This window comes from Onthophagus taurus, chromosome 1 (assembly GCF_036711975.1).
Source record: "Onthophagus taurus isolate NC chromosome 1, IU_Otau_3.0, whole genome shotgun sequence".
In the NCBI taxonomy this organism is placed as follows: Eukaryota; Metazoa; Arthropoda; class Insecta; order Coleoptera; family Scarabaeidae; genus Onthophagus; species Onthophagus taurus.
In genome coordinates this window covers 2,985,975-3,003,820 of record NC_091966.1, presented here as the reverse complement: position 1 = coordinate 3,003,820, position 17,846 = coordinate 2,985,975, and the positions used below count along the sequence as shown (strand labels likewise).

The 17,846-nt window shown below is 30.0% G+C and overlaps 3 protein-coding genes across 3 annotated transcripts; all 3 read right to left on the bottom strand.

Moving 5' to 3' along the window:
- Positions 1–6,815: 6,815 nt before the first annotated feature.
- On the bottom strand, positions 6,816–8,748 carry LOC111429285 (coiled-coil domain-containing protein 42 homolog). Its single transcript, XM_071194481.1, has one exon. It carries the CDS (start codon positions 8,609–8,611, stop codon positions 7,583–7,585), a length of 1,029 nt encoding a protein of 342 aa, XP_071050582.1. The 5' UTR covers positions 8,612–8,748; the 3' UTR covers positions 6,816–7,582.
- Positions 8,749–15,361: 6,613 nt separating this feature from the next.
- LOC111429279 (cyclin C) lies at positions 15,362–16,644 on the bottom strand. Its single transcript, XM_023065150.2, has 4 exons — positions 16,490–16,644; positions 16,325–16,431; positions 16,067–16,273; positions 15,362–16,012 (listed from the first exon to the last, which is right to left on the bottom strand). The coding sequence occupies exons 1-4, from the start codon at positions 16,519–16,521 to the stop codon at positions 15,558–15,560; spliced, it is 801 nt and encodes a 266-aa protein (XP_022920918.1). The 5' UTR covers positions 16,522–16,644; the 3' UTR covers positions 15,362–15,557.
- Positions 16,645–16,741: 97 nt separating this feature from the next.
- Positions 16,742–17,356, bottom strand: LOC111429280 (PTIP associated 1). The gene is made up of 2 exons (XM_023065151.2): positions 17,109–17,356; positions 16,742–16,955 (listed from the first exon to the last, which is right to left on the bottom strand). The coding sequence occupies exons 1-2, from the start codon at positions 17,342–17,344 to the stop codon at positions 16,778–16,780; spliced, it is 414 nt and encodes a 137-aa protein (XP_022920919.1). The 5' UTR covers positions 17,345–17,356; the 3' UTR covers positions 16,742–16,777.
- Between the last annotated feature and the right edge of the window lie 490 nt (positions 17,357–17,846).

Here is a 17,846-nt window from a genome sequence, read left to right as displayed (position 1 = left end):
TCAAAATTAATTATCTCAATAATTATTGTTTTTATCAAAAAATGTTTTAAATAAAATTTGTTTCAATTTCGATTTTAAATCAATTATCTTAATAACAAAATTTTACATCTCTATTAATTAAGCGTCTAAGTGTAATTAGGTATAAACATGGAAAAATTAATATTTTGAGGTTATCTCCTTAATTATTGATTAAATCAAAAAATGTTGTTAACAATATTTGTTAAGAATTGCATCAGGAACAGTGTTTGTTAAAACAATTTTTTTCTAACTTGAAATTTTCATTTCTCTCTGAACAGTGCGCTACAAAAATTAATATTTTTGAGGTTATATCCTTATTGTTGATTTAATCAAAAAATGTTGTTAACAAAATTTGTTTAGAATTACTTCAGGAACAGTGTTTGTTAATAAAAATTTTTGCTAACTCGAAAGTTTAATTTCCCTCTGAATAGTATGCTATCAAAATTAATTATCTCAATAATTATTGCTTTTATCAAAAAAATGTTTTAAATAAAATTTGTTTCAATTCCGATTTTGAATCAATTATCTTAATAACAAAATTTTACATCTCTATTAATTAAGCGTCTAAGTGTAATTAGGTATAAAAATGAAAAAATTAATATTTTGAGGTTATCTCCTTAATTATTGATTAAATCAAAAAATTTTATTAACAATATTTGTTTAGAATTACTTCAGGAACAGTGTTTGTTAATAAAATTTTTTGCTAACTCGAAATTTTAATTTCCCACTGAATAGTATGCTATTAAAATTAATTATCTCAATAATTATTGTTTTTATCAAAAAATGTTTTAAATAAAATTTGTTTCAATTTCGATTTTGAATCAATTATCTTAATAACAAAATTTTACATCTCTATTAATTAAGCTTCTAAGTGTAATTATGTGTAAAAATGGAAAAATTAATATTTTGAGGTTATCTCCTTAATTATTGATTAAATCAAAAAATTTTGTTAACAATATTTGTTTAGAATTACTTCAGGAACAGTGTTTGTTAATACAATTTTTTGCTAACTCGAAATTTTAATTTCCCTCTGAATAGTATGCTATCAAAATTAATTATCTCAATAATTATTGTTTTTATCAAAAGATGTTTTAAATAAAATTTGTTTCAATTTCGATTTTGAATCAATTATCTTAATAACAAAATTTTACATCTCTATTAATTAAGCGTCTAAGTGTAATTAGGTATAAAAATGGAAAAATTAATATTTTGAGGTTATCTCCTTAATTATTGATTATATCAAAAAATGTTGTTAACAATATTTGTTTAGAATTACTTTAGGAACAGTGTTTGTTAATACAATTTTTTGCTAACTCGAAATTTTAATTTCCCTCTGAATAGTATGCAATCAAAATTAATTATCTCAATAATTATTGTTTTTATCAAAAAATGTTTTAAATAAAATTTGTTTCAATTTCGATTTTGAATCAATTATCTTAATAACAAAATTTTACATCTCTATTAATTAAGCGTCTAAGTGTAATTATGTATAAAAATGGAAAAATTAATATTTTGAGGTTATCTCCTTAATTATTGATTAAATCAAAAAATGTTGTTAACAATATTTGTTAAGAATTGTATCAGGAACAGTGTTTGTTAAAACAATTTTTTTCTATCTTGAAATTTTCATTTCTCTCTGAACAGTGCGCTACAAAAATTTATATTTTTGAGGTTATATCCTTATTGTTGATTTAATCAAAAAATGTTGTTAACAAAATTTGTTTAGAATTACTTTAGGAACAGTGTTTGTTAATACAATTTTTTGCTAACTTGAAATTTTAATTTGCCTCTGAATAGTATGCTATCAAAATTAATTATCTCAATAATTATTGCTTTTATCAAAAAATGTTTTAAATAAAATTTGTTTCAATTTCGATTTTGAATCAATTATCTTAATAACAAAATTTTACATCTTTATTAATTAAGCGTCTAAGTGTAATTAGGTATAAAAATGAAAAAATTAATATTTTGAGGTTATCTCCTTAATTATTGATTAAATCAAAAAATTTTGTTAATAATATTTGTTAAGAATTGCATCAGGAACAGTGTTTGTTAAAACAATTTTTTTATAACTTGAAATTTTCACTTCTCTCTGAACAGTGCGCTACAAAAATTAATATTTTTGAGGTTATATCCTTATTGTTGATTTAATCAAAAAATGTTGTTAACAAAATTTGTTTAGAATTACTTCAGGAACAGTGTTTGTTAATAAAAATTTTTGCTAACTCGAAATTTTAATTTCCCTCTGAATAGTATGCTATCAAAATTAATTATCTCAATAATTATTGTTTTTATCAAAAAATGTTTTAAATAAAATTTGTTTCAATTTCGATTTTGAATCAATTATCTTAATAACAAAATTTTACATCTCTATTAATTAAGCGTCTAAGTGTAATTATGTGTAAAAATGGAAAAATTAATATTTTGAGGTTATCTCCTTAATTATTGATTAAATCAAAAAATTTTGTTAATAATATTTGTTAAGAATTGCATCAGGAACAGTGTTTGTTAAAACAATTTTTTTATAACTTGAAATTTTCACTTCTCTCTGAACAGTGCGCTACAAAAATAAATATTTTTGAGGTTATATCCTTATTGTTGATTTAATCAAAAAATGTTGTTAACAAAATTTGTTTAGAATTACTTCAGGAACAGTGTTTGTTAATAAAATTTTTTGCTAACTCGAAATTTTAATTTCCCTCTGAATAGTATGCTATCAAAATTAATTATCTCAATAATTATTGTTTTTATCAAAAAATGTTTTAAATAAAATTTGTTTCAATTTCGATTTTGAATCAATTATCTTAATAACAAAATTTTACACTTCTATTAATTAAGCGTCTAAGTGTAATTAGGTATAAAAATGAAAAAATTAATATTTTGAGGTTATCTCCTTAATTATTGATTATATCAAAAAATGTTGTTAACAATATTTGTTTAGAATTACTTTAGGAACAGTGTTTGTTAATACAATTTTTTGCTAACTCAAAATTTTAATTTCCCTCTGAATAGTATGCTATCAAAATTAATTATCTCAATAATTATTGTTTTTATCAAAAAATGTTTTAAATAAAATTTGTTTCAATTTCGATTTTGAATCAATTATCTTAATAAAAAATTTTTACATCTCTATTAATTAAACATCTAAGTGTAATTATGCATAAAAATTTAAAAATTGTTATTTTGTGGTTATCTCTTTAATTATTGATTAAATCAAAAAAAGACGTTGACAAAGTTTGTTTAGAATTGTTTCAGGAACAATTTTTGTTAACACAATTTTTTTCTAACTTGAAATTTTAATTTCCCACTGAACAGTATGCTGTTCGGGGTCTTTTAATCAGAACGAGTGGAGGGGGGAAATCGTATCGTTTTGTTACAAAAGTTCCGTGCCCTGATGATGACATTAGAAGTGATTTAAACTTTTTTAACAAAACAGGAAAAAAATAAAAATAAACATCCTCATGATAAAATACAACTTGGACAGTCATTCCAACATGATGAAACAATCAAATCTATTAAAAATAAAATCGAACATAATAATGCAATTTTCGTAAAAGCAGATAAAGGAGCGGGTATTGTAATCATTGATAAAGATACATCCATACACAAAACAGAACAATTCATAAAAGATAATAACTACGTTAAATTAAATAAAAATCCGTTAGATTCGATCATTAGAAAAACGAAAGAAATTATAAACAAAAACCTAAATATAAAACCTGATCGGATAAATAATTTTTTCAGTTCATATTTCATAAATATGAACCCAAAAATCCCAAAACTTTATTCTTTACCTAAATTATACAAAATAGATATGTCTATTCGTCCTATTACCCCTTTCAATAATTCACCAACATCTAAGCTGACCAAGTTTATGCTTAACATTTTTCAAATGATAAACTTTAAACCTAAATGTTCCATATCAAATTCCTTGGAATTCATTCAAAACACTAAAAATCTTAATTTAGCAAATAAAATGTTTTTATCCTTTGATGTTACAAACTTATACGCCAATGTACCTATAGATATAACTATAAAACTAGCAAATAACCTGTTCGATAGTCATTTCAAAGATAATAATATAACTTCACAACTTAATAATATTTTAAAACATATAGTCACACTAAACTACTGCACTTTTAACGATAACTTTTATAAGATTAATGAAGGTTTACCAATGGGGATGCCCTTATCTGGAATTTTAGCAGAAATCTACCTTGATTATATCGAAAATAATTATATAATATCTAATAATAATCCTTACAACAATAATATCATAAAATGGATAAGATATGTAGATGACATCTTTATAATATGGGAAATTAACAATGCAGACTTAGATCTTTTTCATGAGTACCTTAATAATATTCATAAAAATTTAAAGTTCACGGTGGAAAAAGAAATCAATAAGGAACTAAACTTTTTAGACCTAAAGTTGACCAATCAAGATGATAAATTGAAATATGATATATTTAGAAAACAAACAACAGTTCCTACAATTATTCCTGAAGATTCTGCACATCCTTTTTCTCAAAAAATAGCAAGTTTCCGTTATTTAATTAATAGAGCTCTAGATTACCCATTGTCAAAAGAAAATCGTGTTAAAGAACTCAATTATATCTATTGCTTAGCTAAACAAAATGGTTTTTCAAACAATACAATTAACAACCTTTTAAATAAGATTACAATGACTAAGGATGTTTTATATACTACACCTTTAAAGAATAACATTTACAAACCTATTACTTTTAATGATACTTCTCAACAAGCCCATAAGATCCTTGCTAAATATGGTATAACATTGGCTTATAGTATTAGAAGAACAATTCTAAACTTGTTATCAAATCATCATTTAAAAAATAATAAAAATAATCTCCAAGAATCTGGAGTTTATAAAGTTAATTGTAAAGAATGCAATAGTTTATATATTAGGCAAACAAGTCTACACGAACATAAAACAAAAACGAATTCTAACATATTCAAACACAGTCAATTAAATGGTCATATTATCGAATTCGATAACACGAAATTGATACATAAATGTGAGAAAGGGTTTAAACTTGATCTTTTGGAAACATTTGAAATCGATAAATATAGGAGAAATAAAAGAATAAATCTTCTCAACGATCAAGTTGATACTTTTTACACCCCATTATATTTTTGATATTCCTTTCTATCAAAAAGCAAGAAAAGAAAAACTAAACAAATAAAATAATAATTAATTTTCCGATTTTACCATCGCTTTATTCATCCGATTTTAATATGTAACCAGTTTATTCGGGTGCTGTACTTACCTTCATAGTAAATTTTCCATTATTGTGTGCTGTGTTCGTCTTGTACGTTTCATATTAATTTGTAACATATTTATTTAATTTTAACATTTTACCATAGTTTATTTATTTAAATTTTAATATATTAATATTCAATGTGTTATTTTTATAAAATTCAACGTAAGTTATATAATTTTTATAACGAAATTAGATTTTGATGTGATTTTCTTTTTTATTTTTCGCTTGCAAAGATTTTGGCTGATGATGACCTTTATGTGTCGAAACCGGTTCCAATAACTATTTAAAATATAAGCAAGTAAGAAGTTTTTTATATTTTTATATGTTTTACATATACATTTTCCCATATATAATATAACTTGCAACATGGATTCATACAATCAATTTCGAATTTATGCTTACAATTAACATTTGCAAAAAAATCAAGGCTCACTTTAGAAATCGATATTTGCGTAACCACTCTATGGAAAAAATTGCGGTAAAGTTTATTGTAATCAGCGAACATTTCTGCGTATCATATGTCAATTTGAAAATTTTCAGGTCCGCGGTTTTTCTTTTATCGCGAGTTAAGTAAAAAAGTACCCGATTTTTGAGAGTGCCAGCAATTTTGTCTACTTTACGATTTTTTTCTCCAAAACTATTTGACGAAAAAAATTCAAATTTGAATTGGTGGTAAACCGATGTGTTCTTAATATGTGGCATATTTTATTTTCTCCATATTCCATATAGTTTCGTTGAAAATCGCGGTTTAGTAGGATGCGGTTATTTCGAAAGCGACCTGGCGGATGTCAACGTGGTTTTTATCAAATTATGTCAAATAACGTCGGTTGTCGGAGAATAGAGATGGCCAACTCCACCTTATTAAATTGTACCTTTAATTGTACCTAAAGTCCCTAGATTTACAAAGTACCGCGGTTCATGACGCCAGTTTTCGAGCCAAAATGGCAGTTTGACAACTTGTCACCGCTGTCACTTTAGGTAATTGTACCTAAAGTCCCTAGATTTACAAAGTACCGCGGTTTGCCGCCATTTTGGCTCGAAAATCAAGCGGGAAATTTAAAGCTATGTCGTTCTATTGATAACATTACGCCAAAACTCCTTTCTTTTTTCTCGTGGTACTCTTAAGAGTCGAAAGCCCTTCTTACTGCTATTTTTGCAACTCCAAAGGCAACAAGACGGCAATATTTTTGTAAATAAATGCTGAGAAGGACTGACAAGTTGTCAAACCGCCATTTTGGCTCGAAAACAGGCGTCATCAACCGCGGTACTTTGTAAATCTAGGGACTTTAATTGTACCTTGTGTACAGCGCCATCCGATGTCACCGCAGAGTATTAACCATAAATTAAAACCAACTTCGACTAGGATAATGGTGTAAAACTGGGCTAACCAACGATCTGGCAACATTGTTCGCTGCGCATCGAAGCGAAGCGACCGACGTTGCCAGATCGTTGGGGCTAACTTAAAAAAATGAAAAAAGGAAATAAATATATTTTAAATGAAAGATCTAATTTCAACATAATAATTTATTATTCACAAAATTGATAAAATTTGGTAACATAAATAGAATATAAGTACGAAGACTTTCACGGCCGGTGTTAATTAAACTAGAACTAATAGTAGCACTATCGAACACGACTCGAAAGCACTTCGAAAGTTTCTAGCTAGTGTTAGTTCTAGTGATAGTGCTACTATTAGTTCTAGTTTTAATTCAATAAATAGAATAATGTTACATTTTGTTTACCCTAACAGTTTTTGTAGCGTCTTCCTGGATGGTAATGAAAAGAAATTTAATAAGAAACGGTATCAGAAGTAGTATTTTGTAAAACCTTTGTAATTGGGGTTTGCCCTGTAGAGGTTTAATGGAAATAAATAAACAAATAACTATAACTTAGACCTACCACTAGATCTAGAACCAGAAATATTCAGTTCTAGATCCGAGAACTTTTTTAAAATATCAAGAAAAGAAAGACCACCATCAAGAAAGGTACCATTTCTAACACCTTCATTCTCCAGGGAAAAATTGAGGGAGAAAAAAGGACATCCGTCATTGGACAGGAATCCAGGACTTCCAAACATTACAACATGCTGTACATAATAGAAACATGATAGGAAAAGCGATGACTCCTACGCAGAATCTGAATGGCACTTTAACAAGAATCATTTTTGATTAAACTACATTTATTGTATTTCTTGTTTTTCGTTAGTATTGCTCTCAATAAAAACACTTTTAACTTAATACATAATTATTAAAAAAAAAGCAATTACAAAAAGTTATTTAAAACAATTCACTTCTAGCAGCAAAAGCCATTTTAAATGTTTCATTGCTAAGATTCTCAAAATGATTCAATACCTTCTTGAGAACATTCAATTGTTCCTTAACATTTAAATCTTTATCAAACGAACAATCCGTGTTTCGATCGCAACTGTTTTTATAAAGACCGAAACATGACTCTTTAACATCATTAACTGATCTTTTAATTTCCACTGTTGAATCATAAATTAAACCAACTTGATTCTCCCATTTCATAACCTTTGATTTTGCGAGTTCATACTGTGTGTATAATTCGTTGTGTTTATTCATGAGTCCTATTAATTTTAATTGGTTGTCATTATTCATTTTAAGATATGCGGTAAATTCGTGTTGTAACATCGAAAATAATTTTTCTTGTTCTGCGCCAATCATTGTTTTCGCGTCCATTAAAGCTTCGTAACGGTGGACACAATCGTAAGGTTGTTTAAATTCGGGTGAAGCGATCCTCACTACTGATTTTAGAAAATCATCGTAAAGTGAGTGTTTACTGATGGCTTTTTCCATGAGTTCCTTAATCTTAAAAACTTTGTTGTATCTTTCGCGAAGATCATCGAATTTCTTTTGTTCGGGTAGTCGGTTTGCATCAACTTCTTTTAGTTTTTTTATAGATCGTTGTCGTTTCTCGGAGTTACTCTGTACGAAATAATTGTATCTTTTAAAACATTTTCCCAACCTTCTTTCTTCTTTTCTTAACATTTTCCATTGTTCATCCATAGATTTCCTCTTTTTAACGAGGGTGTTATTTTTCACGTTATCCAGCCACTCATTTCTTTCTTTTTCAACGTTTAACGATCGATTTTTCATTAAATTACTGGAAGCCTTGTATTCCGTTTTGTATTTTGGTGGGTGTATGAGATTTTTTTTATTTTGCAGGGATTCTCTGTAGATCGCAACTCCTTTCTGTGGTGGTATATTTGCGAAACATATTAGTTTATCGGATTGTTTTCGGATAAATTTTATTTGCGATACATCAAGCGATTCCCTATGATCCATTGATACTAATTGCAATTAACAAAAAGTAACAAAAATTGGACAAAAAATGCACAACAAAATGAGAAAAAATAGGAAAAAAACTGGAAAAAAAATTATAAACTAACACATCAAAATAATAAAAAATTATATTACTGACATTTGTCAGTTTAATGACAAATCTTTAATTTTTTCATTAGATCCAAGTAGTCGATTTATGACATCGTGTTTCATAATTTAACTTTTGTGAATGTTATTTTCTGCATATACACAACGTTGTATAATTTCCAAAGAGATTTTTCTCTCCTTGTATTGAATAAGGTAAAAATGTCAAGAACTGGTTGTCGAAGGAAAGTAAAATCGACCTAGTCTTAAAAATTCAAGCAGTCTTACAGCAATGTGATTGCAAATGATTTCCATCCCTCATAGATCATTCATCCCAAGTATCTACATTTTTTCATCTGTTTGATGGTCTCTCCATCAACATGTATTCGAGTTTATTAATGTTTGGTCTTGCTGATGTTAATTTTCAAACCTCGTCTTTGACTTTCTTCGTTAACCCGGTTTAGTAGCTTCTGCAGATCATGTGCACTATCCGCTAATATCACGGTGTCATCCGCATACCGGATATTGTTAATGTACACTTCTTTAATCTTGAGGGTTATTATAATTTGCCAAACACTTCTGCGCGGAATTGTGCGTGTCTGTGCAAGTTAAAACGTGCATTACTGTTGGATGTATAAAAGTAGGTGCAGCTGTTTTTCATTCAGTTGGAATAGAAGTTGGATTGAGTGAACTTGTGAGATACATATGATAATGTCGTCAAAAAAAATGTGAAAAGCGTGATATTTGGAGTTATGAAGAAATATTGGTGCACAATGTGATGATTTGCCTTCTGAAGAAAGTGATGTGTCAGAAGCAGAAAATGATGACACAGAACATAGAAATTTCGAATTGGTTCCTGACGAGTATTCTGGATCCAGTTCTGATCATGGTGACGATAATTCAGAGGATGATGTTGATGATATTGGTAAGCCTTCAACGAGCGGTAACATTGCTCCAAGTGGTCTGGTATGTAGTTTGGAACCTCCAGCAAAAAATAAAATTCAACCACACAACATTATTCGGCATGCGCCAGGACTAGCAAGGAAACATATGGCTGCATCACCAAAAGAAGCGTTTCAGTTATTTGTAACTCCAGTTATTGTACAAGAAATTGTAAACTGTACTAATTTAGAGGGCAAAAGGAAAACCGAAAGTTGTAACTGTTGATGAATTTCTTGCATTCTGTGGTTTACTTATTCATGCGGGAGTTGACAGAAGCTGGGATGTTCCTGCGAGATGTGCCATGTGTGATGAATTTGCCAATCCTGTATACCGAGCCACAATGTCCATATTTTGCTTTGAAGAAATACGAAGATTCGCCAGATTTGACGACAAGAGAACCCGGAATGCGCGTTTGGAAACCAATAAGTTAGCAATAGTGTCCTACATTTAGGATTTATTCATTCAGCAATACAAAACCTGCGTCATATCTGATACTAATGTAACTATTGATGAACAACTCGTTGGGTTTAGAGGTAGATGCACATTCGTTCAATATATGCCATGTAAACCGGCAAAATATCGACTTAAAATATTTTGGATGTGTGAATTTACGTCTGGTTATGCTTTGGTACACATAAAAACCTGGGGCTTGAAGTAGTACAAACTCTTGTGCGTGGCATTCATAATTCTGGTCGCAATCTCACGATAGACAATTCCTTTACTAGTGTTCCGCTAGCAACTTATCTGTTAGATAAAAATATTACTATTGTGGGTACACTACGTCAGAATAAGCGTGACATTCCGAAAGAAGTGAAAGCCTTAAAAGATCGTGTAGTCTACTCTTCATTGTTTTGTTTTCAAAATAACGTATCCATGGTAAGTTACGCACGTAAAAAGAATAAATGCGTAATTTTACTAAGCACCATGCACCACGACGCATCTATCAATGACGACGCTAAGAGGAAGCCTGAAATCATCTCTCATTATAATAAAACAAATGGTGTCGACATACACGTGCAAGAGGCAAAGTAAACGATGGCCCATGACATTTTTCTTCAACATCATTGATGTTGCAGCACTCAATGCATACAGTGCTAGCGTAAAGTAACCCCCCCCCCTGTTTAACTTCCGAACAAATTGTGATATCACTATGAACAAAAAAACGTCAGTTTCTATATTTTATCAGCACAAATATTTTCTTATGGAAAATTTTGCCATCACTTTTAGTTTTTCCGGAAAATAGATCAACTTTGTTTTTTTAAATGGAACACCCAGTATATTACGGTATCTTCCGAAAGATAAAAACAATACGAATCCAACGGTACCTCACAATCAAATATCGGTTTATTAGTTTTTCGCATAAAAATTAAACAAAATGCGGAATTTTGCCGGAAAAACCAACGTATCTTCGTCGACTACCTGTCGAAATGCAATCGGCCAGGTAAATGGTGGACGGTAGGTTAACGGTCGGTATACGCTCGAGCTAAGACGGATTTAAAATTGCAAGTTCAATTACTTATTTTTTTTAGAAATGAAATAAAAGTTGTTTGGAAGTATATTAAATTTATGAATTAATCATATTTTATCAAAAAATATTAATAAAGAAAAAAAGTCAATATAAGAAATGAAATTTTCTTATTAAAGGTTTTGCTAGTATAGGTAACGGTTGAAAAATTTGCTTAGTGTTGTTATTGAATAATAAAAGAATTTTTTATTTATTAAGAATCAAATATTAAGTAAATTGTTCGATATGATTACCTTGAACTTCTAGGCAGTGGTACCATCTTTGTAGTGTTTCCTCTCCCACACGGCTTAACATGTGATCAATATTTTGGCAGACGTCAATAATTTTTTGTTTTAAATCCTCAATACTACCCAACGGAATTTCATATACCTTGGATTTTAAATAACCCCATAAAAAGAAATCTAAAGGTGTCAGATCTGGTGATCTTGTTGTCCTTAAAATTTTTATCAAGATAATTTCCTACCATTGGCGCATAATGTGGAGGTGCTCCGTCTTGATGAAACACTAGTTCCATTTCAAAATCGTCAGAATTCTGTTGTACAATTTGTAAAAGTCTTGAAAAAAAACATTTACTTTCTAATGAAATTGAGTGATAACGTCACGATATTCATGTGGATTAACATCACGCCGATGCAATTTTCCACCCAAAAAGAAAGTACATTCATCACTGAAATAAATATGTTTCAAGTATAATCGATTTCGTTCAACCATATTTGTCATTAGCTCACAAAATTCTGTTCTTCTATATCAGGGTCATCTTCTGTTAATTCATGAAGCATTTTTATTTAAAATGGATGATATTTATTCTTCTTTAAGTATTTCCACGTCTTCCAACAACGACGCGGAAATATTTAACACATCACACGTTGATGCGATAGCAGCAGACGACATCATGGGCACATTAAATACTTCTGTTAATATCTGACGACCAGTTCTTTTGCGGTCTTCGACGCTTCCAGTTTCCAAAAACTTATTCACAAGCTCTCTTAAATATTTTCGACTAATTGGGTGTTCAGGAAATCGTTCCTTAAATTGTCGCCCTGTTTCATGTAGATTTCTGTCAGCACGAGCGAATATTAAAATTGCTTCGATATTGTGCTCTAAACTCCTTCTAGCCATTTTGATCTCGCCTTTCTTTGGTTATACTTGGTCGGGTAGAATTCAAAGATAGAAATGAAGGAAAATATTTACATGCTGCCTTAAATACAAAATTTCAAAGTACCTACAAACTTTAAAATTGTTGTTATGACAATTTTTTCTTAGAAGTTTTAAAAAGAACTTTCTTTTTATCCTTTTCTTGTATTGATTGTTTCATAAAAACATTCTAAAAGAATTGCTGATTTTAACCCTGCTTAATCCGAGCGTAGACCGACCTTTAACTGACCGTCCACCATTTATCTGGCCCATTGTATCTCGATAGGTAGTCAACGAAGATACGTTGGTTTTTCCGGCGAAATTCCGCATTTTGTTTAATTTTTATGTAAAAAACTAATAAACCGATATTTGATTGTGAGGTATCGTTGAATTCGTATTGTTTTATTCTTTCGAAAGATACCATAATATACTGGGTGTTCCATTTAAAAAAACAAAGCTGTTCCATTTTCCGGAAAAACTAAAAGTGATACCAAAATTTTCCATAAGAAAATATTTGTGCTGATAAAATATAGAAACTGACGTTTTTTTGTTCATATTGATATCTCAATCTGTTCAGAAGTTAAACAGGGGGGGGGGTTACTTTACGCTAGCACTGTATATAGTCTTTACGAAGGAACATCCAAACTACAACATAGGAGTAACTCACAAACGCAGAATGTTTTTGAAAGATTTAGCGAAGGAACTAGTGATACCACATATGCAGAGATCTCCTAACCCTAACCTACAACGTACTGTCCGGGAGTGTATGAGCAGATTTATTGATATATGTGGTCCGCCAGCCGCTCACACAAGTGCAACAATTAAGAGAAAAAGATGCTCAGTATGTCCCGCAAGTATTAATCGTAAAAGCACAATGATATGTGTTACATGTAAAAATAATATCTGTAATGACCATAGTATTAGGATGTGCACTAAATGCTTCTCTAATCCATAAAAACAATAAACAATAATGTTCACTTTCATATTTAACCTCACGTTTGTAACGTACATATGTATAAATAAATTAAGTTTTACTTCAATAACTTTGTTTCTGTTCTGACTACATGGGATTTTATATAACGGGTCTCAGAAGCCCGGATTATGTAAATGACGATATTTTATTGGTTTAAGTATCCTAGAGTTAACCTAAGATTAAGATAATAAGTCCTTGCTTCTCCCGCAAAGGAATTCAAACCATTCTGATTTTTCACCCGTTGTGGTAAATCATTAAACCACTCCGCTGCTGCTGCTGTAACACTTCTTCTCCTAATGTTTCTTGCAAGGGGCAAGATGTGAATATTTTGGTTAGTTCTTGTATTATACGCAGTGATGGGTTAATACCCGACGGGTAGGTATTTCTAAAATGGGTATTTATCCGGATATTTACCCAGGCCCAGGGTAAATACCCAAACAGTGCGTATAAAAGTGATAACAGTAAAAATTATCAGATTCAAAAAAAAATGAAGAGGAAGATGATGAAATGAACGTTGAAGACGAGTCTGTCGTAATTTAGATTAGATCAGGTTATTATGATTATTATCATCAAACAGCCCCCTGCATCCATTGTTGGACATAGACCTCCCCTATTTTGCTCCATTCTTCATTCGCGCGATATAACCCGCCGAGTTCCACTTAAGTTTTGCCACAATGTTGACCACATCATTTACGTCAGTTCTTCTTCATAGGTCTTCATTTCGTATGTAGTCCCTCAGAGTTAGACCCTGGATCGACCTCTCCATCTATCTTTGCGTTACATGGATCCTCCTGGCAGTGGCTACCGTTAATGTTAAAGTTTCGGAGCCTTATGTCATAACCGGAAACAGGGATTGATTGAAAACTTTTCTTGGCCTTTTCTCTTGAAGATGTCTTTACGTTTCCCGTAGGCTGCCCATACGAGTGTGATCCATCTGTTTAGTTCGCTTGTTTGATTATCTCTCGATACACGAACCTCATAGCCAAGGTATACATCAACTCAACCTTCTCAATCTCATTATCCACAATGTTGATGTTAGAGCTGGGAACAAGATTTATCATAAATTTTGATTTCTCCTCGTTGATATTTAGCCCGACTCTTGCACACACCTCTTTTAAGTCGTTCAGAATTAATTTAATCTCTCCAAGGCTATGCGATATAAGAACTATATCGTCCGCGTAGCGCAAATTACTTAACTATTTGGAAAGTGTTTGGAGCCACTATGGGACTCCAATTAACGTTCCAACTAGTTGGGAATTCGTCAGATGCAATTACACCTGTCAAATAATGCCGCCACATTTGAATATCACACTGCATCATATGACATGTGTGATTGCATCTGACGAGCTTCTAACCAGTTATAACGTTAGCTGAAACAAAGCTATAATGTCAATTATAATCTAATTATTTAATCATACTATTATTACTTTATTCCATTATTCTATTATTATACTCTTACCGAAAAATCACTTTAAAATGACGTTTTCATCTGTCATTCTGAACAAACTTCTAAAAATGTCTACTGTAGACTTCTGATACAAAGAAGTCATAAGAAAGAATAGACTTCATGATATTCAATTTGTTGAATTTATCTTATTATGTTGGATGGTTAAATTTCTTTGATTATATATAATATGGATTGAGCCAACGAGAGAGATAGCTTGCGCAAGGTGATCGAACCGACATAGACATAGAAGCGTACTGACATATAATGGGCGTGCGTTAATTTTGGCGGTAAATTTAAAACAAAATTAATAAATGAAAAAAGAAAAAAAAAATAAAATAAAATTTCCTTATTATTTATAATACTTACAGGTGATGTGAAACTGTATTATCGCGAACTTTGCACACGAAACAATACATTTTTAAACATAACGGTGTGACTGGCTGTGACACAACAAAACGATAAACGTCAAATGGAAGAGGTTTGACACTTTTGTGCGCATGCGCCCGTCTGTTTAGTACCGTTCTTTGTCTATCTTTGTTACACTTTCACATTATCGCTTTCCATCTGCGTCTATTCACCTTGAGCCACATTTTTGTTAGTAGATATATTCAGTTAGCTCAATCCATATTATATATAATCAAAGTTAAATTTCATTTTGATTAAAGATTTGTATTTATTTTGATTTTCTTTAAATTGTACCTAATAATACAAATAAAAAATTTCCTTTTTCTAATTATGTTAATCTTATTAAATTTATTACATCGAGATACAATTAAAATCTCTAATACATTCTTTTAGATTATATTTAATACAAATTCTTTATTATCACAAAACACAATACTTTTTATCTTTGAGGTGCAGGTTTAGGTTTAGGCATTTTACCTAAAAGACTTTGTATTTCTTTTTTCTCATCATAAGTTTTCCACAATTCAAATAAATTCAAAACATATCTTGCGATTTCTTGTACTTTTTCTATATCAACGTTTAACTCTGCAAACCAATTTTTGTGGTCTTTCTGAAGAATAACGCATGCAATTTGCATACAACCAATCGCAATTTGATACGGTGGATATAAAAGACAAACGTCGGTACGTAAAGAATCATTAACTATTTTCCATGATAAAGTTAAAAGTTGTTCTTCGTGTCCTAAATCTTGCATTAATTGTAAAAGAGGGCGGTATGGTTGATACACGATTAAACAACAATCTAAATTTTCTAATAAATAAAATTCGCATTCTAAAATGTGGTTGGTTCGATAAGGAAATTCTTGACTATAAGCGTAACTAAATTTATTTTTAACTAAAAAAATAAAAGTTATTAATGATTTGTTTAAATAATATTTGATTTTTTTACCAACTGTTTGGCAAGTTGAAATCAGTCTTGAATTAGAAATAACTCCGAATTCTTCTACTTTAGATGCTAAAAAAATGCAGGTTGGTGCTAACAAGAGTGGGTCGATACATTTTAATGAATTCCTTGCATAAAATCTTTTAAAATAAACAGTAGCTGTTGCTATAACTTGTTGTCGTAGTTTAAGTTGTTCTCCTAAAGTTTGAATAACTACAAAAAAGTGTTATTTAAGGAATAAATAAATAAAGGGAATGAATTCACCACTAGCAAAAAATATAAATATCTTTTGGTATTCTTCTTCAGTTAGGATGGATAAATCGTATTGTCTTTCTCGGATTAAATCTTGTTTATCAACTAACCATTGTTGGCTTAAAAGAAAAAGTTTAACACATTAACATAACCTATAAATTTAATTTTTTTTCTTACTGATGAGAACTTTGCCAAAAATTTCCTGCCATTTCAATTTAATTCTTAACTAATTAAAAAATTATATTATTTTTTATGTGCAGTATTCAATTTAAGAAACTTTTATTTTTCCTCCAATTTATTTGAGGTTAGAAAACCAGTGTTGCCAACGGAAAAAGTAAGTAACCAAATTTAATTCTTTAAATGTAAATTATTTAATTATTAATAATTTTTATTTTATTATGAGTACAACTTTAATAAATTAAAAATACGTTAAATTTTATATAACTTTATACATCTTATATTAAATCATGGATCTTGAGATTGCGGTAACATTTTATGCCTTTTCATATTATTAATAATACTATCCAAAGAAGTGGTCTTCTTTTTAGCACTCCCTTTTAAAGCATCTTCTCCATCTTTCCTAATTTTTAATCTCGGTAAAGCAACATCCTCCAAGAAATCAAAATGGGTTTTGTCTTCTTCCCTAAAAACACACCAATTATATGAAACAATTTATTTCAATTTCTATACCACAATTTGGTAATATTATTTATTTATTATTTTTTAATAAACATAATCTCATTAATTTAATCTGTCAAAATAACATAACCTCAAAATATTTTTTTAAATAACTTACTGTTTTACTTCGTTTATTTCTTCCGATGATATATTAGGTTGAATCTCGGGAGTAGCCGATTTATATCCAGGACTTTTCCAATGCAATTCTGGAAGTTCACCTTTCGATAGAGCCGAGTAAATTTTATAAACTTGATCTATCGGTGGTTGCCACGGACCTTTGCAATCTATATATTCTTCATCAGAACAATCTACGTTTAAATCATCGTCTGATTTATATAAATTTTGTACCGACATAATTTAATTTGTACTTACTATTTCAAGTTATAAAAAGTTAGGTTATGTGTTAAATAGAGTTAAGTTAGTTTAAAATATTTCGTATAGATGGAGCCAGCCCCGCGATCTTAGACAGGAGAACTTGGGACTGATTGTATGTCGAAACCCCACCGTAAGATGGCATTAGCGGCTATACTGAAATAATTTAATTAAACTAACAATTTTATTATTAATAGTGGGAATGATGAGAGACAGCAATAACAATTATTACCAGTATCATTCTTTTAATTTAATAAGTATAGATTCCAATTCGTGTAATATTTTTAAATTTGCCACTAACTTCAGTGGCGGCGCTACCGGGGGGTGCAAGGGGTGCATTGCACCCGGGCGCCTTTTTAATGTTTTCTCCAACAATATCTAATCTTCCTTTTGCAGTATTTAGACCTGTCAGCAGTAGCTAGTCTTCAGAAAACAGTATTCAGTCTCCACAAAGCAATTTTAGTCTTTAGAAAGCAGTATTTAG

Excerpts from the sequence above, each read along its gene's own strand:
- LOC111429285 (XM_071194481.1), bottom strand. The coding sequence starts at position 8,611 with ATGGATCATAGGGAATCGCTTGATGTATCGCAAATAAAATTTATCCGA.
- LOC111429280 (XM_023065151.2), bottom strand. The coding sequence starts at position 17,344 with ATGTCGGTACAAAATTTATATAAATCAGACGATGATTTAAACGTAGAT. Across the intron at positions 16,956-17,108 it reads GAAATAAACGAAGTAAAACA|GGAAGAAGACAAAACCCATT; the intron begins GTAAGTTATTTA and ends GTGTGTTTTTAG.
- LOC111429279 (XM_023065150.2), bottom strand. The coding sequence starts at position 16,521 with ATGGCAGGAAATTTTTGGCAAAGTTCTCATCA. Across the intron at positions 16,274-16,324 it reads ATTTATATTTTTTGCTAGTG|TTATTCAAACTTTAGGAGAA; the intron begins GTGAATTCATTC and ends ACTTTTTTGTAG. Across the intron at positions 16,013-16,066 it reads TTCAACTTGCCAAACAGTTG|TTAAAAATAAATTTAGTTAC; the intron begins GTAAAAAAATCA and ends TTATTTTTTTAG.